This window comes from Petaurus breviceps, unplaced genomic scaffold (genome assembly GCF_028583685.1).
Source record: "Petaurus breviceps papuanus isolate PSGF00001 unplaced genomic scaffold, PetGlider_PUasm1.0 77, whole genome shotgun sequence".
Lineage (NCBI taxonomy): Eukaryota > Metazoa > Chordata > Mammalia > Diprotodontia > Petauridae > Petaurus > Petaurus breviceps.
In genome coordinates, this window is record NW_027186492.1 from 4,991,509 (window position 1) to 5,017,609 (window position 26,101).

The following is a 26,101-nucleotide window of genomic DNA, read 5'->3' on the forward strand; positions in this document are numbered from 1 at the left end:
ATTAGCCTCCATCATCTAGAAGAACCCATTAGAAACTCAAAGACAGTTATTATGGACCTTTTCTTTCCTTCCCCAACTGAAAAAAATAATCCATCTCATCCATTCAATGGGGGAGCACTGAATTTGTGACCTGGGGCCAAATCCCTGCTTAGGTACTTAGAAATTGTGCCAACTTGGGTAAGTCACTTCCCTCTCTGGGCTTCAATTTTGAACCGAGATTCTTTGACTCCATATTCAGTGTTCTTTACATGACCCTTCCTCCTTAGCTTGGGATCCACTTTAAGCCTCAGATCACAACCTATCATTCACAGATGGATATAGTGACTGAAGTTAATTTACAATCAGTTATTAATATACCTGGAAGGTTTGAGCCAGGCTTCCATGGGGAAACTGAGGCACCTTGCCTCATTCCAAAGGTAGCTGTGACACAGTGAATAGAGCCCTGGACCTGAAGTCAGAAATATCTGAGTTCAAATCTGACCTCAGACACTAAGTGTATGACCATTGGCAAGTCACTTAACCTCTGTTTGCCTCAGTTTCCTCAGTTGTAAAATAAGGATAATAATAGCACCTTCCTCACCGCATTTTCTAGTTTATATCTTCCCAGTCATTTTAGTTTTTCCATTTTCAGTTTACATTTCTTACCTCCAGGGTAAAGCACTTATGGTTGTTTCAATCCAAGAAAGTGCTTTCTCTCTGCTTTTGACCTAGTTGCTGGTGCCCAGAGAAGCTCTGTCAAACCTGTCTACTTACTACAACTGTTTTTGGGAAAGGAAGGAAAGAGAATAAGCAAGTCACTTAAATTCTGTCTGCCTCAGTTTTCTCAAATGTCAGATGGGGATAATAATAACACCTACCTCCTAATATTGTAAAGATCAAATGAGATAATATTTATAAAGTACCTAGCACAGTGCCTGGACATAATAAATATGTAATAAAGGCTTGTTTCCTTATTTATGCATATGTTGTCTCTTCTGATAGATCATAAGCTCTGAGAGCAGAGACTGTTTCCCTCTTAGGTCTGTATTCCCAGCATCTATCATAGCCTGGCATGGAGTAGGAAACTAATAAATGCCTGGTGATTAATTATTTAATTATAATTAAATAGATACCATATTTTGGTTTTCCTCTTGGAAGCTTGCTTGAAAAATATGCCTTCTCAGGCTACACAAATATGGTTTCTTAGCTTTAGCTCTCATTGTCAATGAATGAATGGGAGTTTTGGTTACAGATCAGTATGAATTGGTTGCCAAGGTTGGTCACTTCTGGTATGACTGATAATAGCATTTGAGGGAGTAAAGCTGAGGGACTTGGTCCGTGAAACTAAGACAACCATCCTCAAGGTCCAGAATCTCCTTTGTCCCCGACTGATGACTACCAAAGTTATGCCCCACTACCTGCCTCCACACTGCCAAGATACCCCCTTGAGAAGGCAGATAGCTCTCCAGAGAGTTTGGAGGAAACTCCCATCCTCAGGCTTCTTGAAAAGATATGGCTCAACCCCGGACAAAGGTACCACCCCCTCCTCACACCCAGAAGCATGCTGGGTGTAACCACCAGATCCTTACAACATTCATGTCAGCCCTTGGGACAGCCTTGTGATACCTGGTTGGGACATGTGGGTTTCCCACTACAAGGATGTCATCAGACAGAACAAGATGTCATGGGGCTGGGCATCCTTCAGGGGCCATGTAGGTAAGTTGAGTAGGAGAAGTCAAATGGTGAAATGGAGGAAAGGCTCTGCTGTCAGAGGACCTGGCTTCAAGTCCTGACTCCCATGCCTTGTTGCTTCCCACTCTGTATGACTTTGGACAAGTCACTTTATCACTCTAGGTTGCCACTTCCTCATCTATAAAATGTGGGCACTTAATTGGAGAACTAACTTCTGAGGAATCGTCTAGCTCCATATCTTGATCTTACCTAATGATTCTTCTTTCTTATTTGCAGAGACCTCATTAGCAGGGTCTGAGGGAAAGACTCCCTGGTCTGAGTCAGTTTTAGTTTTATCAGTAATTAAACCCTGAGCACTGACAGCAGGGCTAGTGGGCTAGTTAGGCTCTGGGTAAAAACCTAGACAGCCTCTTTTACCTTTTACCTTCTCCCCATTCTCTAAATAGTCCTTATATCCTCTCCTCTTTGCAGAAATGGGCTGTCTAGAGACCAATGATTTATTTTGGCATTGACTCTCTCATCAATATTCCCTACCCCGGAGCCCCTATAAGGGAATATTTGGGATTGGAGGGTTTCCTGAGAGAGGGGAGAACTCTGGGGAAAGGAATTCCCAGGATCCTGAGAAAATAGCATCTTTCTGGAATTTTGGGCAGTAATACTAATCATTTCAAACCCATGGATGTGACAACATCATGGCACAAAGGGAGTGGTAGCATGTGTCACAGAGCCATAACTAACTCTAGTTATGCCTGGGGAAAATCCAGCCAGGGTAGAAAATACAGAGGCAGTTACTCAAAGAGGGCTATCCAGACAATCCAGCTCTAGAAGAAGGTGTAGGAAAAAGAAGGGTGCCATCACCACAGGGCCATGATGGTGGCAGCCAAGGTCTGTTGTATGCTTGGAACCACTGGAGGAATGGGAAGTGGTTGCTTGTGGGAGAGGGAGAATTGGGTACCCCCATGTCAACACCCTGGGGCAAAGCACTGGTCTCCCCATGCTAGTTACAGGTCTGAACAATCATTCAGCACAGGGTTTCCCATACTTTCACCCCTTGATGCCAAAACTGTAGTATTAGTATCACCAAAACTTCATTTATATCTTTAGGACCTCTCAGTATATTACTCAGTTTTATTCAAAGATCCAATTCAAAAACATTTGCTAAGCACCTATAATACTCAACACTACCATAAGTCTTAAGGGTTAAGAAAATACAATGTGATGTATCACAAAGTTCCAAAGACAGAGGGATGGCCCATTTTACAGACTGAAGAAACAGACCAGAAAGATTCACAGAGTGAACTTGGGACACATGGTTTCTATCAGACCAGGACTGGAATAGAAAAGTGCTCATTCCAAAGTCTGAGGCTTTTTTTTTTTGTAGGGCTGTGACGTCTTCCTACAATCTGCTAGAGCTGTCCACAAAGCAATGAGGGCATATTTCCATGAAGGACAGAGTTTGCAAGGGGGAGAGGGGGGAGGAAATAAATAATTGATCCTCAACAGAAGCATACACACATACCCAAAATTCAGGTAACTCCCTCTGGGGAAATACCTGATTGTCCTCTGAACCAGTGATCTATGCTTAGCAATAGTACTAACTCTTTCAGAAGTATTCTCCACAAGGAAGTAGATTCAGTAGTATCAGACCATAAACTATAAGGTGAGAGCATTGTTGAAGTATAAAAAGAATAATTTCAATGATTTTGAATTAAAAATTTTCTTGTGTATGTGTGTATATAAATATATATATACATAATTACATATATTCATCCTTAATTGGAGCCTTCTTTATGTGTGTGTGTGGGGGAAGTAAGGGGGAAAAATAAAGTAAAAAGTGCACAGCAGAGAACAAAAGAAAGCTAGCAAGGAAGCAAAGAAATTTGAAAACAATGTGTAGTATATATAGATTTTCTTGAAGTAGAAATTAATAATTAATTATAATTATATTTGATAATTGTATTGAATCCTCCCTTATGATCTGCTCTGCATATGGTAATTTTTTTTTTCCTTTTCTCATTTTGTATTTGTTTAAAATTTTAAAAATTACCAAAAGAGAGGTATTCTCCACCCAGAATACAGTCTTGGTCTCAACATGGGCACAAGGTATTTGACTGGTCCTAGAGTTGGGTGTAAGGTTAACCTACTTCTGGGTTCACAGTTGATCTTTTTAATTCTTAGTGACATAATCTTACATCACTTTTATATCTTAGTCACAAATCCACTAGCATCTCTCATAACTATACTTCTCTTCCCTCAGGTATCTCAGTCTCAAGACAAGTCAGATGCCGATCTCAAGTCCTTTAAGAAAAATCCTGTTACCCAAGAACAAAACCAAATCCGAGATGCCCCAGTTCCCTATGTTTTCAATCCCTGCTGCTACCGCTCCCCTAACACCTACCCTCCTTGCTTCTATCTCTTCTCAACCTGAGCCCTGGCTGCTTTCTGAAACTGTTACACACAGGACCTCCCCTTCCCCAATTCCATCTGCCAGCCCCATGTTGCCCATATTTCCCTCACCTCTGAGGTACAGGTGCTTAGAGGGACTGCATCTCCTCCCCGACCTGAGTCTGGTGGGTGATGGGGAACCCAGACGGGTAGCTGGTTCTGAAACATCGCTGCTGCTCTGGGGCTGTCCTGGCAGAATGAGCTGCTTTATACACTGATTCATAGCCCCACCCTCCCAGCTCCCTCCCAGAAGTCAAGTTTGGATGCTTAGGTGAGCAGACAGGGTATGTAGGGATAGTCAAGGACCTAGGGCCCACACTGAGATCTCTGAAGAGTACCACTATGGTGAAGACAGAAGGATTCCTAAGAACAGAAGCTTTAACCTCAATGATTCACTGATATGTGCCAGGGACTCCAGTTCCCAGCAAAATCTGGGGCTGCAATGAGTAGGCTTGGAGCCTCAGGGATTCCTGGGGATACAAGAAAGTGGTGCATTGCAGGTATAATGATGAGATAGCACAAGAGAAAAATTAAGGACTCAAGGTCCAGTCTGACTCTGATCTAAGGAACATACACACACAAACACACACACACACACACACACACACACACACACACACACACACACCTCCAAGGAGCACTGACTCCTAGAGCTGCTGTCTTCATTCCTGGGGATAGGTGGTGCTAGGTAGACAGAGTTGTCCATGGTGGATACAAGGAATGGAAACCACCAGATTCAACCATGGGAGAAGAGAGATAGCTGCATAAACTTTAAACAGAGGGTGAGGTACCAGGAGAGAAAAGGATGAGATACCCAATCATCCAGCCTAAGAGATAGGGGAAAACATAGGCCCCTTCTTTTCCCACTGAAGTTCTGATGATACTTGGGATCTCTAATACTATCCAAGATTCTAACCTTAGAAGATGATCCCTATCTCTATATCTGTCTCACTGAGGGGAGGCAGGACAACACCCAGTTGGGAACACTGGGAGTTTCCGGCCTGAGTTTTTGCCCTGGGCAACACAACCGGCTTTTCTCGCCCTTAGATGAAAATGATCTGATGAATATGAGGCCAAGTTCTGAACTTGGAGCTGACTGAAAACCTTAATACCAAGATGCAGAAATGGTAGGATTTGTGATACCTTGTATGACAACCCAACTATCCCTAGCCTCCCTTAGCCTTATCCTCTAGAGATGGGCCTAAGGCCTCTCTCTTTGTTGGAGAAATGGATGGTCTTCTTGTCTTGGCTCGTGCTATTGATAAATCCTACAGTCTCTGCTGTCATGATGATTAACTTACACAGCTAGCTAAACTGACTCCATTAAGATGAGGCCATAGATTGCCTATGATTGCCATGGCAACTGGGACCCAGTCATATCCTTTTCTGGTGCTTCCTACCCAGGGGCAAGGAACATGGGAGAGAGGAAACTAAGGATCCAAGCACCATGCTTCCTGAACACTACATACCCAGCATTGTGCTAGGCACTATGAAACGTACAAAAAATATCTAAGATATGGAACTTATAACTTGCTGTATTTCTACTTTTTTAAAGTACAATTTTATTGACATCTTTTGTTTTTACATCACCTGAATTTCCCAGTGTCGCTCCCTTCCCCTCCTAGAGAGCCATCCCTGACAACAAAGGATAAAAAGGAGAGGATAAAAGTTCAGCAAAAACTAATCAACGTAAAGTCTGGCTTTATATGTAGTGTTACAGTCAAGCAAGCAATAAATATTTATTACTGCCAGCACTATGCTAAATGTTGGAGATATAAAAAGAGGAAAATGACAGTCCCTGCCCACAAGGACCTCACGATCTAATGGGAGTCAACGAGCAAACAAATATGTACAAACAAGATATAGTGATATATAAAATAAACCAGAGCTAATCAAGAAAGGAAAGGCTCTAGAATTTAAGAAGGGTTGACCAGTATCCACAGTCCCCCACTTCTGTGAAGAAGTTAGGAGAAATATTTTATCTTATCTCTTCTTAGGAGCCAAGCTTGGTCATTATTATTTCATAACATACATATCTACTCTTTTCCATTTCTCTTAAGACTCTAAACCTTTTGTTCTTACAAATGAATTTCACTGCCATTTTGTCCAGTTTAATAAGGTAACTTATTGGTAATTTGATTGATATAGTACTCAATCAGCAAACTAATTTAGGTAATATGGTTTTTATTATAAGTAAGTGGTATAACCCAACTACAAAGAATATCTTTTTAATTATTTAAGTCTAAGGAGCTCAACTGCAGTGACAAGACTAATACACATGAAATTATTCAAGGTTAATACAAGATCATATATGATTAAATGCTGAATTGTTCAGTTTAAGCTATTTTAAAAAAGGAATTGTTCAGAGAAGAGAGAGGTTAGCATGGCCTGGGACCATAAGAGAAGGCTTTAGAAAGAGGCTGATAATTTCTCTAGGCTTGAAGAATGGGTAAGACTAGGAGAGATGAAGGAGAGACAGAAGAACTGCCCATAGCTTGTCACTCAGGCTTGCTTCTTCTTCCTTCCATTCTAGAGCTCTGAACTTTTCTCCTTCCTCTCTGTTACCACAGTAAGATCCTTAGGTCTGTTAATTATGGCTTTCCTGGGAAGCTCTTTGCCTTACTAGCCTCCTCAGTATCTAAGGCCAGAGATGGAAGGATAGGAAGGCATACCTAGTGAGTGATATGGTGCCTTCTCTGACAGAAAGCTTCTGAGACCTGCAAAAGTGGCCTGAGATCTGAGCCTCAGGGACTTTCCTCTCATTCCAGAGGGCTCATCCAGACAAATAGTAAAAATTTTAAACCATGGGGGTGGCTAGGTGGTGCAGTGAATAGCACACTGGCCCTGAAGTCAGGCCCTGAGTTCAAATCCAGCCTCAGATATTTAACACTTACTAGCTGTGTGACATCTTGGGCAAGTCACTTAACCCCAATTGCCCTGCTGTAATGGTAATGTAACTCTGAATTTGAAGAACCCTTTGTGTTGACAAAAGTAACAGGTATGTAACGCTTAGTAACTGATCAAGCCTCTGATTGGGGGAACAGAAGGTATGAACTCCTGTCTCCTGTTAACTGACTTAACAGGAAGGGGTTGGCTGAAGGAAGTGAAGTAGGTAATACTGTGTATATAAGAAAAACCCCAGAGAGGCACATTCAGAATTTCCTTGAGAGGGGTGGCCACGTGGCTCAGCGAGTGAGAGCACCAGCTCCAGTGTCAGGGTGACCTGGGGATCAAATCTGGGCTCAGATACTTAGCACCACATCCAGAAATAACTGGCAGTGTAACCTTGAGCAAGTTACTTAACCCCGATTGCTTTAAAAAAAAAAAAAAAGAATTTCCTTGAGACCGAGATCTGGTAGCAGAACAGCTACAGAAGAATGGAAACTGAGTCCTGCAAACTTGTGGTGGTGGAGCTTCTTCTGAACAGGAGCCCAGGAGCCCAGAGACCAGAGCCAGGAGGCCAGGAGCCCAGGTGACTGAAGCATGACCAGGATGCTAAGACTTTGTTTGTTTGTGGCTTGGTTGAGCCTTCAATTCCTTGGAACAGAAATGGTGAAGGAGCTGAAATGGACCAGACCCTGTGAACGGACCTCCCCAGAGAGCTGGTCAAGGAACAGGGAGCTGTCTGCCATTGAACCCAGGTGACAGTCTATTGAATCTAGGTAGAATGAGAACAGGCCCCAAGTCAAGATGAAGAAAAGACCTCTCCTTGGGTACTGAGTAATTATGGAGTTATAGTTTACTAGTGACCTAAGGGGTGGAGGGTTTTGTGTATGATACTTAGTAACACTTTGCTGAATAGTGACTGATTGTACTTTGAGTACTTTGACTATTGTTACAGATTAGTGAAGGATTGAGTTAATCAAAACTTTGCCTCAAGAGTGAAAGACTATGAGACTACTGATAAGTGACTAATTGAGTTAATCAAGGCTTTGCCCCAAGAGTGGAAGACTTTGACTGTGTACTTTGATACTACTGATAAGTGACTGATTGAATTAACTTAAGAGTGACTATTTTACTTTGAGACTATGTTGTGAATATTATATTGTGATTTTCTGTGATAAGTTGAAATATGATGAATACTGTATTTTGAATTATGCTGTACCTTGATTTTCTATGGATGTTTTACTTTTGTATGGAATAGAGGGATCACTATACTGAGTAATGAGAACCTTTAAAAAAGCTGTTCACAGTAGCAGTTCTTCTGGAAAGCTTCTGTGCATGGCATTACACCTGCCTTCCCCCCTCAAAAAAAAATTTTAAACTAGCATCCACAAACTCCTAGGGAGTCCATGAATATAATTCAGGCAATCTATGCACTTGGGTGGGGAAGATTTTCAATTTTATTTTTTACTAACCGGTGATTGAAATTTAGCATTTCTTTCCATTATGAATTTATTTTGCAAACATCCTTTTGAGAAGAGCTCCATATGTTTCATCAGATTGTTAGAGGGACCCATGACACAACAAAAGTTAAGAATTCTTGTGGTAAACCTGTGCCCCTCGCTCCTCCATATCCTTAGAATCTCGGCTGAGTCCCATTGCATCCCTTCAACAGCTCTCCTGCCAGAAGGCTAGTTCCCAAAAGTACAAGGACTTGAGATGATTTCTCAGAGTCCTCAGCTTTGGAGGCCCCTCCATTGCCTGGCAGGCGGGCAAGAAAGGAATGGGAGAACCCCACTAGATAGCGCTAAAAACAAATGCATAAATAAAGACCTGAGTCTCCTATATAATCAACCCACAACATTTCCAGAGAGATTGACCTGGGGAACCCTAGATCTAATGCTAGTTTATCCCCTTACTAGCTGTGTGACCTTGGACAAGTCATCTATCCTCTCCTGGCTTCAGTTTTCTTGCATGTAAAAGGAGGACATCGGATTAGATGACCTCTGAAGCCCCTTCTGAATTTAATGTTGACTGTCCTTGATGTTAACTTTAATCCTTTGGAGACATTTTCCCCCTTCTTCTGTCCCTTTGTCGTCCTCTTGATGGTCATTTAATCCTGTAAAAAGATGGAGGGGGTGGTGGTGGTAAGGAGATCATATAATTATCATTTGTGGATCCTGTGCAAAGATTTCAATAAGTTTGGGAGCTAGCAGGTTCTGGACCTGCTTGAAGGATCAGTCAGGTGATCGGCAGGCATTTTCTGAGCCAAGTTCTATGCTGTCCTGTGTTACAGAGGCAGCTGGTCGTGCAGTGGATAGTACTGGGCATGGCATTAGGGAGACCTCAGTTCAAATCTGGTCTCAGACATTGACCAGTCGTATGACCCTGGGCAAATCACTTAACTCAGTTTTCTCAGCTGTAAAATGAGGATCATAGTAGCACCTACCTCTCAGAGTTGTTATGAGGATCAAATGAGACAATATTTGTAAATTTTTTTTAAAAGCCTGATACAGGGGTGGCTACATGGCACAGTGAATAGAGCACCAGCCCTGGAGTCAGGAGGACCTGGGTTCAAGTCTGGCCTCAGACACTTAACACACACACACAAAAAAACTAGCCATGTGACCTTGGCCAAGTCACTTAACCCCAATTGCCCTCCAAAAAGCAAAAAAAAAAAGCCTGATATATAATAGGTACTATCCACACATTTATTTCCCTTTCCTTCTTCTTCTCCTTAGCACAGGAACTGGAGCAGACTGGTGCATAGTAGGTGCTTCTTCTCTTCCTTCCCTTCCTTTTCCTTTTCTTTTCTTCCTCCCATCCTGGGTCATGCCAAGGGCCTTCTTATTGATGTTAAACACACACACACACATACACACACACACACACACACACACACACCAGGATTTGTTCATTGTTGAAAGAGCAATATGAAGCTCTGTACTTGGAGTCAGAAAGACCTGGGTTCAAATCTTACTTCAGACACTTAATAGCTGTGTGACCCTGGACAAGTTACTTAACCTCTCTCAGCCTCAATTTCCTCATCTGGAAAATGGGGATAATAATAGTACCTACCTCATAGGGTTGTTGTAAGGAGCAAATAAGGTCATGGATGCAAAGGCTTTTCAAGCTTTAAAGAACAACGTCAACGTCACTACCATCTCCTCAGTCCAGGGCCCCACTCATCATAGGTTCAAGAGGAACTAAGTAAGGGGCAGTATCTATCAGTGAATAAATATTTTTTAAGCACCTACTATGTGCCAGGAACTGTACTGTGGTTGTGGTTTGTCCTTTAGTTTCTTTGTCTTTTTTTTTTTTTGGAGTGGGGAAGGCAGGGCAAATGGGGTTAAGTGAATTGCCCAAGGTCACACAGCTAGTACGTGTTAAGTGTCTGAGGCCACATTTGAACTCAGGTCCTCCTGACTCCAGGGCCGGTGCTCTATTCACTATGCCACCTAGCTGTCCCCTTTGTTCTTTATTTTGTTTTAAATTAAATTTTATGTTTATTTTTTAGTTTACATCATTCATTTCCACAAGATTTTGAGTTACAAATTTTCTCCCCGTTTTTCCCCTACCCTCCACCCCAAAACAGCAATGCCACTGTATACCCCCTCCCCAATCTGCTCTCTCCTATATCCTCCCCCATCTTATTTCCCAGTTGCATGTAAAAAAAATTATATATATGTTTTTTTTTAAACATTTGATTTTAAATCTTTGAATTCCAAATTCTTTACCTTCCTCCCTAGTCACCCACCCTTACTGGGAAGATAAGCAATTCAATATAAGTTGTACATGTGTAGCTACACAAAACGTTTCCATAATGGGTATATTGTGAAAGACTGACTATATTTCCCTCCATCCTATCCTGACCCCCACTTGTTCTATTCTCTACTTTGACCCTGTCTCTTTTCAAAAGTGTGTGCTTCCAACTTCTTTCCCCCGAACCTCCCCTCCCCTCTCATCCCCTTCCCCCCTACTCTCCTTTGGGTGAGATACCCTATTTAGTGTATATGTCATTCTCTCCCTAAGTCAAATTCAATGAGAGTAGGTTGATTCATTCCCTTTTGCCTTCCTGTTCTTCCCCTCCATTGCAACAATTTTCCTTTTTCTCCTCTATATGAGATAATTTATCCCATTCTGTCTCTCCCCATCTCCTCTCATTATATTCCTCTCTCACCTCTCAATTTCACCTTTTAAGTGTCATCTCCTACTATTCAATTGGTCCTGTGCCCTCTGTCTATGTATACCTGTACACATATATACACACACTCACATATGTATTCATATGCCCACATACGTCTCTTATATAGACATATATATGTATGTATACATACATATATCTATACATTTATATTCCCTTCAACTATTCTCATACTGAGAAAAGTTTCATAAGCTACAATTATCATTTTTCCAAGTAGGAATGTAAATAGTTCAACTTTGATAAGTTCCTTATGATTTCTTTTCCCTGTTTACCTTTTCATGCTTCTCTTGCTTCTTGTACCTGAATGTCAAATTTTCTATTCAACTCTGGTTTTTTCATCAAGAATGCTTGAAAGTCCTCTATTTCATTCAATGACCATATTTTCCCCTGAAACATGATACTCAGTTTTGCTGGGTAGGTGATTCTTGGTTTTAATCCCAGCTCCATTGACCTCTGGAATATCATATTCCAGGCCCTTTGATCCCTGAATGTAGAAGCTGCCAGATCCTATGTTATCCTGATTGTGTTTCCACAATATTCAAATTGTTTCTCCCTGGCTGCTTGTAATATTTTCTCCTTGATCTGGGAACTCCAGAACTTGACTATAATATTCCTAGGAGTTTTCTTTTTGGGGTCTTTTTCAAGAGGTGATCAGTGGATTCTTTCAACCTCAATTTTGCCCTCTGGTTCTAAAACATCAGGGCAATTTTCCTTGAGAATTTCTTGAAGGATGATTTTTAGGTTCTTTTTTTTTTTAATCATGGCTTTCAGGTAGTCCAATAATTTTAAAATCATCTCTCCTGGATTTATTTTTCCGGTCAGTGGTTTTTCCAATGAGATATTTCACGTTGCCTTCTATTTTTTCATTTGTTTGGATCTGTTTAATAAGTATCTTGATTTCTCATAAAGTCACTGGCTTCCATTTGCTCCAATCTAATTCTGAAGGAATGATTCTCTTCAGTGAGTTTTTGAGATTCTTTTTCCATCTAGCAAATTCGACTTTTAAAGCATTCTTCTCCTCATTGGCTTTTTGAACCTCTTTTGCCATTTGAGTTAGTCTATTTTTAAGGTGTTATTTTCTTCAGTCAGGTTGTTGACTTGCTTTTCATGATTTTCTTGCATCATTTTCATCTCTCTTCCCAATTTTTCCTCCAATTCTCTTATTTGTTTTCAAAATCCTTCTTAAGAGCGCTGGCCCTGGAGTCAGGAGGACCTGAGCTCAGTTCCAGCCTCAGACACAATACCCACACAAAAAAAACTAGCCTTAGATGGCGGAGTAGAAGCACGACCTTCCCGCGGCTCCAGCTTCCACCTTCCCCAATCCATATAAAAAGGGGACTCTAAACAAACTTTGTAGCTGCAGAACCCACAAAATGACACAGAGAAGCTAACCTCCCGCTGAGGACAGCCCGGCAGGCTGACAGGAATCGGCCAGCACAGCGCTCTGGGAGCCGAGCCCAGCGCCAAGCCGAGGCTTTAGCCCCAGGGCTGGCCTGACCAGCCGCCAGCCAGAGGGACTCCAGATCAGCAGCAGCTGTGGCTTTTCCACTTTCCAGATTTATCAATACACAGATGCAAAGGACAAGGTGAGAGGCCAGTGCAGTCTGGACTTTGGGACCCAGTAAGTGGGAGTGCGTGGCTTCTACCCCCGGGGCGAGAAACCACTGAGCTGCCGGCACAGCCAGCCAGCGCCACATGGCAGCTTCAGCTCCAGAGTGTAGGGGGACCAAGCACCAGTCTGAGGGGTAATCGCTCTTGCTTTAACCTGCTTGGATCTGGATTGCAGTCTAGGGTGGAGGTCCTGGGGTGTGTGTCCAGCTTGCCAGAGCATGTGGAGACCTCAGAGAGGGCACCCATCTAATACCTCCGGTTTGGGACGAAAACTCCCCTGTCTGGTGGCAGAGTCCTACTGTGGCAACAAGCCCAAAAGTCAAATAATTGAGTGGCAAAATGGGCAGGCAAAAGAAACAAAGCAGACAGAAGATTCCAACGTTACACTCCTATTTTGGAGACAAGAAGGAGCAAGGCATGGAACAGGAGGAAAACAGTGAAGTCAGAACTCCTGCACCAAAAGCTTCAAAGGAAAATACAAGCTGGTTACAGGCCATAGAGGACCTTAAGAAGCAGATAAGAGAAGTGGAGGAAAAATTGGGAAGAGAAATGAGAACAATGCAAGACAATTATGAAATCAGAGTCAACAGCCTGACTGAAGAAAATAATACCTTAAAAAACAGACTGACTCAAATGGCAAAGGAGGCTCAAAAAGGCACTGAGGAGAAAAATGCCTTAAAAATTCGAATATGCCAAATGGAAAAAGAATCTCAAAAGCTCACTGAGGAGAATCATTACTTCAGAATTAGATTGGAGCAAATAGAAGCTAATGACTTTATGAGAAATCAAGATGCTGTTAAACAGATCCAAACAAATGAAAGAATAGAAGGCAATGTGAAGTATCTCATGGGAAAAACCACTGACCTGGAAAATAGATCCAGGAGAGATAACTTAAAAATTATTGGACTACCTGAAAGCCATGACCAAAGTAAGAACCTAGAAAGCATCCTCCAGGAAGTTCTCAAAGAAAACTGCCCTGATGTTTTAGTACCAGAGGGCAAAATAGAGGTTGAAAGAATCCACCGATCACCTCCTGAAAAAGATCCCAAAAAGAAAACTCCTAGGAATATTATAGCCAGCTTCTAGAATTCCCAGATTAAGGAGAGAATATTACAAGCAGCCAGGAAGAAACAATTTGAATATGTGGAAACACAATCAGAATAACCCAGGATCTGGCAACTTCTACACTGAGGGATCTTGGAATATGATATTCCGGAGGTCAAGGGAGCTGGGACTAAAATCAAGAGTCATCTACCCAGCAAAACTGGGTATCATGTTTCAGGGGAAAATTTGGTCATTCAGTGGAATAGAGGACTTTCAAGCATTCTTGCTGAAAAAACCAGAGTTGAATAGAAAATTTGACATTCAGATACAAGAAGCAAGAGAAGCATGAGAAGGTAAACAGGGAAAAGAAATCATAAGGAACTTATCAAAGTTGAACTATTAACATTCCTACATGGAAAAACAATAATTGTAACTTATGAAACTTTTCTCAGTAGTTGAAGGGATTAGAAATATATATATATATATATGTCTATATATGAGGGTATATGGGCATATGAATACATATGTGAATGTGTATATATGTTTACAGGTATACATAGATAGAGGGCACAGGACCAATTTAACAGGGAGGGATGATACTTAAAAGGTGAAATTAAGAGGTGAGAGGAATATAATGAGAGGAGATGGGGAGAGACAGATTGGGGCAAACTATCTCATACAGAAGAGGCAAGGGAAAATGGTTGCAATGGAGGGGAAGAATAGGAAGGCAAAAGGGAATGGGTCAACCTTATTCCCATTGAATCTGGCTTGAGGAGGGAGCGAAATACACACTAAATAGGGGATCTCACCCTCCAGGACAATAGGGGGGAAAGGGGATGAGAGGGGGGATGATGGAAGGGAGGGCAGGCTGGGGGGGAGGGAAGTTGGAAGCACCCACTTTTGAAAAGGGACAGGATCAAAGTAGAGAATAGAACAAATGGAAGGTGGGATAGGAGGGAGGGAAATATAGTCAGTTTTTTACAATATATGTACTATGTTATTGTTTTGCATTAGCCGCACATGTACAACCTATACTGAACTTCTTGTCTTCCCAGTGGGGGTGGGTGGCAGGGGGGGAAGGGAATGAATCTGGAATTGAAAGTTTTAAAATCAAATATTCAAATATATATATATATATATGTGTGTGTGTGTGTGTGTGTGTGTGTGCGTGTGTGTATGTCTGTATATATATACATACTATATTATTAATACCATCTTACATGTAATTAAGAAATAAGATATACAGGCACTGAGGCATAGAGATCCAATGGAAAAGTCGAAATGGGTATGGGAGAAAATATGGGAGAGAGCAGATTGGAGGTGGGGATATCCTGTGGGACTGCTGTTTTGGGGGGATGGGTGGGGGAAAAACAGGGAGAAAAATTGTAACTCAAAATCTGGTGGAAACGAATGATGTAAATCAGAAGTTAATAAAGCATTAAAACAAAAAACAAAAACAAAAAACTAGCCTTGTAACCTTGGGCAAGTTACTTAACCCTAATTGCCCTCCAAAAGGCAAAAAAAAATCCTTCTTAAGCTCCTCTATGGCCTGTAACCAACTCATATTTTTCTTGGAAACTTTTGGTGCAGGAGTTCTGACTTCATTGTCTTCCTCCTGTACCATGCTTTAATCCTTTTTGTCCCCAAAAAAGGAATCCAAAGTCAGATTGTTGTGCTTGCTTTGCTTGCTCATGTTGCCACTCAATTACTTGACTTTTCAGCTTTTTGCCACAGTAGAACTCTGCTTCCAGAGAGGAGAGCATTGTCCCAAATTGCTGGGGCTTTGCAGCTGCAAGAGCTATTAGTTGGGTACCTTCTGAGAAGCCTCTACTGGCTCTGGCAGCTGGTCATGCACCCCAGGACCTCCATCCTAGACAGCAATCCAGATCCAAGCAGGTAAAAGCAAGAATGCTTACCCCTCAGACTGGTTGCTTGATCCCCTTACAATCTGCAGGCCAGGAGCTCTGAAGCAGCCATGCAGAGGTGGCTGCATGGCTGTTGCACCTCAGCTGCTTCTCCCTTTGGGGTAGAGGCCATACCTCACTCCTGGACCCCCTGTTCCCACAAAGTCCACACTGACCTCTCACTTTGTATTTGTCATTTATGGGTTGATAATTCTGGAAACTGCCACAGCTGCTGGCGATTCACTCTCCTGAAGTCTCACCAGCTAGGGCTGGTCGGGGTGCCCTGAGGCAAAAACCACGGCTCACATGGGTCTGGGCCCTGCTCCCAGCACACTGCAATGGACACTTCCTGTCTGCCTGCCGGGCTGCCTTCAGCGCGAGGTTTGTTTCTCTCTGTCACTTTATGGGTTCTGTAGCCCTAAAGTTTGTTTAGTCATTTTTTATAGGTGTTTGAGGTGGTTATGGAGGGTGCATACAGAGTTTTTCTGCTTCTACCTGTTCTTTATTTTCAAAGAGGACCAGTGGCATCATGAATGATGTCTTAACTCATGGGTGAATTAGATTTAAGTGAAGCAAAGCTGTGCAAAGTTGTCAGTCTCCCTTTTTCTTCCAGAGTCATCAAGGTCGCAGTGGCAAGACAAAAGTCAGGACAACTGGTGATGGCTGGGGATACAGAGGATGACCTTGGCATTTTTGATATCTGACCAAGATCTAAGCATTCCCTAGTACCTGATTCAGCCACCTTTCTGGTCATTGGAACACATTGTTCTCATTCACCCATTCTTCTGGGGGAAGTCTTCACATGCTTGGGGTAGACATACCGTTACCTCACCAATGGGTGTGAGACCTATCAACCCTCAGCCTGGTTTAGCATGTCCAATGAGACAGTTTTACTGGGATGGCCACTGTGCATGCTGTAGCTTCTTGGAGGCACAGGTGAGAGTTGGGTGAAAGGTGGGTGAGTAGCCCCGGAAAGGGCTCAGCAAGCCCTCACACCAAAGGAACTAGTCTTCCTGAAACACCTCATATACCCCCTACCCCAAGTGGTAGGCAAAAGACAGTCCCTGGCGGGGGAAGCTATGTGGCACAGTAAATAGAGCACTGGCCCTGGAGTCAAGAGGACCTGAGCTCAAATCTGGCCTCAGATACTTGATACTTACTAGCTGTGTGACCTTGGGCAAGTCACTTAACCCCAAATGCCCTACCTTCCCCCCTCAAAAAAAAGACAGTCTCTGCCTTTAAGGAGCTCACAGTCTAATGGGGAACCAACCCACAAATAACTAAATACAAACAAGCTACGTCATGAGCCACACTCCTGTGCCTCTGGTTTTTTTCCTCCTCAACAACTTGGGTGACTCTATGGACCAGATGATTTCTTGAGTCTCTTCAGTTCTAAGATTCAATGACTTGATTGGGGTGGGCATCCTCTGAGAGCCAACTTGGACTTCCTATTCTTCTCTCCCTGCTGTTATCTGAATGGAGTCCACCTTACTTGTCCCCCTACCTGGAATCCTCTCCATCTTCAATGCAAATCCTTCACAAACCCATCTCACTCCCTATATTCATAGTTCACAAAACCACACTTCCCTCCTAGTTACACTTAGAGGTAGGTAAGTAATTCAAAGTCATGCCTCTAATATGCCAGGACTTGATCCCATTCTTCCTGGCTACAAGTCCAGGATCCTTCCCAGGATGCCAAGGTGCCTTTTGGTAACTAATTTCAAGCCACAGAAATTTTTTCTTTCTCTAAATTCCCCTACAGCTTAAGAGCCTAAAACACATGACCACATACTTGCTTAGGCAACTTTTACTGTATCTGGGCTCAGGAAATCCCAGGTTCATTTCAGCTCTGCCACTCATACTCACATGTGACTCACACATACTCACGCTCATATGTGACCATACTCTGAAAAACAAATGACAATAGCAATAACCACAAAACCTTACCCTCTCAAGACCCAGTTACCCTCATCTATAACATGAAGATGCTAATATTGGTCCTACCCTCCTCACAGGACCATTGTGTGAGTCAGCTCTGGTGGAGTGGGGTTTGGACACTCCTATTCACTCACTCCCTCACCCTACTGCTAAGCTCATTGCTTAGATGAGTTCCCCCATATAAAATTTTTTTCTCTGTTCTGGGAAGCAGGACAAAAGAATCTATAATTCTCTCTATTTTAAAAAAAATTATCCTTAGATAGAAACAGAACTCTAGAAGAAACATCTCAGCATTAAATCTCTCTTCTCTGGGATGTTCCCACTCAATTACCTCCTCTGCAGCCTAGCAAATAACTATAGTTACCACTATTTATGAAGACAAGCTAAAATATAAGATTTATAAAGCATTTAGTTCTTGGCCCATGTGTTCAGTTGTTTTCAGTCGTGTCTGACTCTTTGTGACCCCGTTTGGGGTTTTCTTGGCAAAGATACTGGAGTGGTTTGTTATTTTCTTCAGATTAGGAAAATGAGGCAAAAAGAGTTAAGTGACTTTCTCAAGGTTGAAGGGCTAGTAAGTGTCTGAGGCTGGATTTGAACTTAGGAAGTTGAAGTCTTCCTGACTCTAGGCCTGGCACTCTATCCACTGCATCACCTAGTTGTCCTTCCTGGCTCATAGTAGGTACTTAATAAATGCTCCTTCCTTTCCCTTCCCCCCCAAGTCTAGGAGGAAAAGACTTCAGATTCTGGTGATGAAGTCCAAGGGGAAAAAGGAACTATGAAATTACTGCTTTAGGACAATGGGGTATAGAAATCTATCTTGCCCTACTGGAAACTAGAAGGGAAGGGGATAAGAGAAGGGAAAGGGATAAAAGGGGGGGGGGTGATGTAAGGTAGGGAAGATTTGGGGGAAGGGGTAATCAGAATGCCTTGGGGTGGGGGGAGGGGAGAGATAGGGAGAAAATTTGGAATTCAAAATCTTGTGGAAGTGAATGTTGAAAACTAAAAATAAATACAATTAATTTTTTAAAAAGCATTACTGCTTTAGGATCTGTAGTCTGGGAGGGTTCTAAAGACAGGGTGACCCAACACTTCTTGTCCCTGATAGACCCACATGACGTCCATCCACTTGTCCTCCTCTCCCTCCCTTAGCAGCTGCTTCAGCTCTGAAAGGTCTCCCTTGGCCTTCCCTTCTCCAGCTCTATACATCTTCTCTCCACCACCAGAAGCCAGGTTCCTTCTCCAGTCAGGTCTAGCCTGGACCCCCTCAAACTAGCTTCTTTTCAAATTCCATCAGCAAGGGGGTAATCACTAGATGATGGATTCTTTGGCCGCGGTAAGTCTCAAAACAAAGAAAAAAATGCTTACCTCAACAGCCACCATTAGACAAGCCTTTTGCAAAGCTTAAAGTGACCTTTTATTAATATTATTAGAGCATCGGGCACCGGGAAGACAAGGGCATTGGAAGGATAGTGGAGAGCCTCATGATCTTGTCTCTAACTGATTCTGCCTCCTGACACCTTCCCAATTACAGAGAAGTTTGCAATGGTTCTCCACCCTTGGTATGCCATCCTAGAGAAAAACACTCTTCAGATGTTCTGAGACATCACAGAGTTGCTGGTTGTGTAAACACAGAACAAGAGGATTTATTATTTACTTATTCATTTTGTATCTTCTAATCTCCACATTTAACAGGGATGTTCCCTCTTTGTTCAGAAATATCTTCCTATACTTACTGATGTTGTCAGCTTTTGGAGGGCGTAACCTGGGGCTGAACTAAGGTTACCTGGAGTGATGTCCTTCCTAGCTTTAGCCATCCAGTTTGGCTTTATTAAATAGGGGCAGCAAAACACATGGTGTGTGTGTGGGTGTAGATATGTCTTAACATTCAACCCATTGAAGGTGTCCTATATACAGATTAGTAAACAAACCATCCCCTTTCCTGATCTTGTGTCTCCTGTTTTCCTCTTCTTGTTCCCCCTTCCTTTCCATAGGTGTTTCTGCTTCACCTGATCCCCCTTTCCTTCCCTTCTTTATCCTTGATTTTTCCCCCTTCCTTCCTCTGCTTCCCCCTTCTCTTGTTTCCTCCAGACTTTTTGGTTGTCTACCAAAAAAATAAGGTTCCATCGTGCCACATTTGAGGAAGCTGATAGACAAGGCATAAAAGGGGTTCTTTAACAAAGTAGATACTTATCCACTGGAGAATGGCTAAATGGTTTGTGGCACCTGGATGGAACAAAATGTTGCCATACTGTAAGAAATGATACTCTAAATCTATGAGTTTATGATGAATATGATAAAGACAGAGAAGCCTGGAAAGATTTATATGAACTAATGCAAAGTGAAGGAAACAGAAATAGGTTAACGATATACACAATGACTGCAACAATATAAATGAAAAGAATAACTAAAAAACAATGGAAACTAAATGCTGTCAGATTATCATGATCAACTGGTTCTGAGAGAGAGAGAGAGAGAGAGAGAGAGAGAGAGGGAGTCAGTCAAAGAGACAGAGAGGAGACACACAGAGAGAAAGAGGCAGAGAGAGATGGTAGGTAGATACATGGATGGATGGATAGATGGATGTACAGTCAGATAGATAGATGGATGAATGGATAGGTAGATGGATGAATGGATGGATAGATGGACAGAAAGTCAGATAGACAGATAATATACATAATTTATTAAGCACTTATATTTCAGGAATTGGTTCAACAAATTCAAGAAAGAAAGTTTATTCTTTGAGAAATCACAATAGTTTTTTTTTTTTTGCCTTTTGGAGGGCAATTGGGGTTAAGTAACTTGCCCAAGGTTACACTGATAGTTTTTTTTGTGTGGGTGTTAAGTGTCTGAGGCTGGAATCAAACTCGGGTCCTCCTGACTCAAGGGCCAGAACTTTACTCACTGCGCCAACTAGCCGCCCCAATAGTTCTTTTTCTGAAGGAGTGTAATGTAATGCCAAGCAAAGGCAACTTCCCAAGGTTCAAAATACCAGCATAGGTGCTCTCCATTTTATTCAATGAAAAGTTAAGAACAGAGAAGATCAAAATATGACATCATTCAAAATACAGCATTTACTAAGTGTGATTAAATAATCTCCAAGTACTACCTGATTTAATCAAGTACTACCCCACCCCAGGACATCACATTCACTTAATCAATTACAAAGTCCCTCTTCTAAATACTACTACACCCCTAGGCTGTACATTCAATTTAGTCCATCACAAAGCCCCTGTTCTCAAATGGAGATTAGTTTCCAATCATAAGTAAAGTACATTCATTTGTTTAATCACAGAGCACAAAAAGGTCAAAAGTTCCCCACCCCTGGATCACAATTGAATCTACCCCAGAGTTACAACAAAACTAAGCACAGCACTTAATACCCAAATGGAGGTCTTTTCTTCATCTTGACACTAGGCAAGTTCTCAGCAATCTTTGTTCCTGGGGAGACAAAGCTTAGCAAGGCCACAAGATACATTGCCAGTCTCTTCATTAATTTATTCTCTGTCTGCAGAACAGTGCAAGGACCCCTGAAAACATTAGCAAAACCCTCTTCCAGGATTTCTGTAAACATACAACAAGAAAATCCTTCTTCAGGGTTTCTGAACCAACAGCAAGGCTCTAAGACTTCTGCAACAACAACCCTGTCCTTCACCAGTGTAGTCTGCAGAACAGTCTCAGTAGCTCTGAACCAACAGCAAGGTTCCCAGACCTCTGCAACAACAGGACTGTCTTTCATCAGTGGACAAATCTGGCAAAACAACATCAAAACAGACAGACAAAGTACAGCATAACAGCCATGTCTCCTCAGTCTTTGGCAGCTCTGGGTGGCAGCTCTCAAAAGTCCTGGGCAATTCAAACTGGGCCTCAGCAATCTTCTCAGTCTCTCTCTCTGCTGCTTCCAAAAAGTTCTTCTGCCTCTCTCTTTTCTTGTGTCTCTCTAAATTTACGTCCCCAGTTCCTCCCAGTTCAGCCCTCTCTTTTCACGTCAACAAGTCCATCCCACAAGTGGGATTCACAAGCTCTGGGTTTTAGCACCAAAAACCAAGCCAATACAGGGGGATCTTTATATTCCATTACTATTACAAGGAGATAATCTAGTGGGGAAAGACAACACATAAAAAGCAGCTGGGAATGGGGGTGGGAGTTAGGGTGCAAGGGGAAGAGAGGCTTGATGTAGATAGAGATGGCTAGGAAGTGGAAAGATACCTGATTCCTGACAAGATAAGGTGAAATCTCACTTATGAAAACCAGGTATCCTACAGGCAGTGTCTAAGGTGGGGAGGGAGACAGGGAGAAGTGGGAGGAGATGAGGATGATGACCAGAATGGAGGACCATGGTGTGGAAAAGATGCACATATGCATGACCACTGCTGTCACAAAAAGAAACCATATCAAAATATATGTTTATCCCAAGCAATTTTCACATAACTCTAATCTCTCTCTTCCTGATATGTCATATATTCTTCTTCCTCTGTGGTTTTGCTCATATTGTTCCCAAGGCTTGGAATGTCCTCCCTCCCCCTCATGATCTAACTCCCATGTATCCCTTAAAACTCAATTCAAACACCCCTTTTCCATGAAGCCTTTCTTTATACTTCTCTCAACATTAGCTTTTCTCTTCAGGCCTCTTATCACACTTTGCTTTATAATTCCCTAATTCATTCATCAGAGTTGACAATGTAATATCGCCAACCCAAGACACTTGTGCAATTTTAGGTAGCTTCAAGAGAGGCATCATCCACTGAGTGAGGTGTTGATAATACCACTATACTCTGCCCTGTTTAATTTACAAAAGAGAACACTAATGTGAGAATGTGTTTTGCTTGACCACACACCTTGTAATGGGTTTTGGTTTTCTTGCTTTCTCAGTGTATATGGTGGCAAGGGTAGGGGTGGGGGGTGTGGAGATTAGGATGTAAAAAGGAGAGAATTCAGAATTGAAACTAAAATTGAAGTAAGAAAAAATAAATGAAAAATGAAAAAGCACTTAAAGGAGACAGAAGAATAGATTACATTTATATAGTGCTTTATTATATATATTATCCCATTTGATCATCCCTAATGAGGCAGGTGCTATTATTATCACCCCCATTTTACGGATGAAGAAACTGAGGTTGAAAGACTCAGGATTCAAGGTCATCTTCCTGATTCCAGGTCTGACACTCTTATTCTTTGTTTGCTTTTTGGAGGGGGAAGGCAGGGCAATTGGGGTTAAGTGACTTACCCAAGGTCACACAGCTAGTAAGTGTTAAGTGTCTGAGGCTGGATTTGAACTCAGGTCCTCCTGACTCGAGGGCCAGTGATCTATTCACTGTGCCACCTAGCTGCCCCAACACTCTCATTCTTGATGTCAACTAATTGCCTGAGAGCTATCCTCTGCCCTGTGAAGAGGGATTAGATTTGTTCGCCTTGGGCTCTGAAGGCAGACCTAGGAGCAATGGGCAGCAAGCAGCGGCAGAGAAGCAGCTTTCGGTTCCCTTTGAGGAAAACCTTCTGAATGACGAGAGCTGTCCAAAAATAGAGGGTGCTGCCTCCGGAAGTAATGGGTTTCCCCTTACTAGAAACCTGGAAGCAAAAGCTCAATGTCCACTTCTTGGAGATGTTGCGGAAGGGCTTTTTTAGTCGGGTACCTTCTACAAGAAGCCTTTCCTGATCCCTAATGCTAGCACCTTTCCTCTCTTATCTTCAGTTTATTCTGCTTCTCACTCATTCATAGTTGTTTGCATGTCGTCTTCTCCATTAGACTGTGAGCTTTGTAAGAGCACTGAGTGGTTTTTTTTAACCTCTCTTTGTATCCCCAGCACTTGGCATAGTGCCTAGTATGCAGTGGGTGCTTAATAAATGCTTATGGACTATTGACTGAGGTATAGGCTAGACCAATTGAGTCTCTTTTCCAGTTCTGAGATCTTGTTACCTAAACCTGAGATGTAAGGTTCCATACAGGCAGCAAGGTGGCGCAGTGAATAGAGCATTGGGCCTGGAGTCAGGAAGACCTGTGTTCAACTCCAGCCTCAGACACTCACTAGCTGGGTGACTCTGGGCAAGTCACTTAACCCTGTTTGCCTCAGTTTCCTTAAGTGTAAAATGAGCTAGAGAAGGAAAGGGCAAAGCACTCTGATATCTTTGTTTAAAAAAAAACAAATAGCGTCAAGAAAAGTCATGACTAGGGGTGGCTAGGTGGTGCAGTGAATAGAGCACTGGCCCTGGAATCAGGAGGACCTGAATTCAAATCCAGCCTCAGACATTTAACACAAAAACTAGCTGTGTGACCTTAGGCAAGTCACCTAACCCCAATTGCTCTACCTTCCCCTCTCCAAAAAGGAAAAAATAAAAGAAGAGTCATGACTGAAAAACAACTGAACAACAGAGCTAACCAAATGATATTTTGTTTTAAAACAATACCATCATTTAAAAATGATCAAAAAATCAACCAACATATTTTTTACCTTGGTAAAATTTTATACTAATTAGTAAGATAAATTGATGGAGATGGAAATCTTTTCTACTCATGTGCTTTTTTTTCAACTTGACATGAGTTACTAGTAGTTATTTTCTATGACCCTGTGCATCAATGAATCTCCATTCTCATCAGTGTGGGTAGTCCCTCCAAGAATAAAGATAAAAACCCTATTTCAGTCTTCTTGTAAAACTTCTTGACTAGATCCTTCCAATAATTTCTCCAGAGAGGATCTACCCAGAACTCCAATAATTTCTTGCATAGTAATTCTGTCTCATCAGCTAGACTGTAAGCTCCCTGTGGGCAAACACTGAGCCCTCTTCTTTTTTCTTGTATCCTGTTTAGTACTAGCACGATGTTGAGTAGTTGGTCAATAAACATTTATTATGTGCCTATTATGTGGTAGGTACAGTGCCAGTCACTCTGAAGATAGAAAGAAAAACTAAAACAGGAACAAGCAGTACCTGCCCTCAAGAGACTCAAAGTCTACTGAATAATCCATCAACAAATACTTGGTTAATTGAGTATAAAGAAAGCTGAATTAAATGACAGGTTAAGATCTACAATGAACCTCTTTGTTTTGGTTCCCTGAGTCCTCTTTGTATGTAAACCAGCAGAGTGGAGTACCAGGAGCTGCCATCTCCTATTTTTAAAATATTTATATTAAATTATATTACATTTATAATTAATAAAATTATATTTATACATTTAATTATATATAATGTATTATATAAAATATAATAATTATTAATTACATGTTTTATATAAAATTATATTTATATATTCTATATATAATATATAGTATTCGTATATAATATATGTATAAATATGTTTTGTATATAAATATAATTATTATATATAAATATATGAAATTATAATAATTATATGTTATGTATAACTAAATTATATTGGTATTAATTATTCCATATTTATTTTTATATAGCACTTTCAAGATTTTCAAAGCACTTTTGATTTATTATCTCAATTGCTTTTGATGTCCTAGTTTGTAGAGGTTGTCTGTACCGTGGGATGAGGGAAAAACAGGATACTGTGCTAGCTTGTATTATTGCAGCATCATCAATTTAGAGCTGGAAAGGACCTCAGAGGACATGCAGTTCAATCCTCTCATTTTACTGCTGAAGAACTGAGACTCAAGGATGTTAATGACTTGCCCAAGGTCAAACATGGAGCAAGAACCAAGATTCAGATCCAGGTCCTTTGCCTCCAAACTTAGCACACTTTCCATTTACCATTAAATGTGACCACCATAGTAGGGCCTCTCTCATACCCTGAATTCAATTTAATTTAATTCCAATTCAATTTAATTATGCAAATCAATTTACAATTTGATTTAATTCAATTATTCAACAAACATTTATTGAGGACCCACTATGTGTCAAGCACTGTAGCCTCTAAAGCTACAAAGATGAAAATGCAGTGTTTCCTACCTTCAAGGAGCTCACATTCTACTGGTAGGAAACAATATGTATACAGATAAGCAGACACAACTGATGGTGAAACATCTTTGCCTCTCCATAGAATTTTCAGACACAGACAAGGTTGTCCAGTCAACAAACATTTATTAAGCACCAATTATATGCCAAGCACTGTGTTTAAGCACTGGGTATACAAAGAAAGGCAAAAAAATGAACAGCCCCTGTTCTCAGGGAGCTCAAAGTCTAACAAGGGAGACAACACTATGTACAAACTTGGTCTCTTTCCCTCCTTCCCTCTCTCTCTGTCTCTGTCTCTCCATCTCTCTGTCTCTTTCTTTCTCCCTCCTTCTCTCTCTCTGTCTCTCTGTCTTTCTCTGCCTAATCCTTTCTCTTTCTGTGTCTCTGTGTGTCTCTGGCTTTTTCTGTGTGTCTGTCTCTCTCCCTCTCTCTATATATACAGTTTGTTTACACACACACACACACACACACACACACACACACACACACA

The 26,101-nt window shown here is 41.7% G+C and overlaps 1 protein-coding gene across 1 annotated transcript in view; it reads right to left on the bottom strand.

The window, feature by feature from the left end:
- PLA2G4E (phospholipase A2 group IVE) overlaps positions 1 to 4,335 on the bottom strand; it is a 69,018-nt gene extending 64,683 nt beyond the window's left edge. Inside the window, exon 1 of the mRNA XM_069105819.1 lies at positions 4,189 to 4,335. Coding sequence (XP_068961920.1) covers positions 4,189 to 4,284 — 96 coding nt within the window. The 5' untranslated portion in view covers positions 4,285 to 4,335. The remainder of the gene's footprint in view (positions 1 to 4,188) is intronic.
- Between the last annotated feature and the right edge of the window lie 21,766 nt (positions 4,336 to 26,101).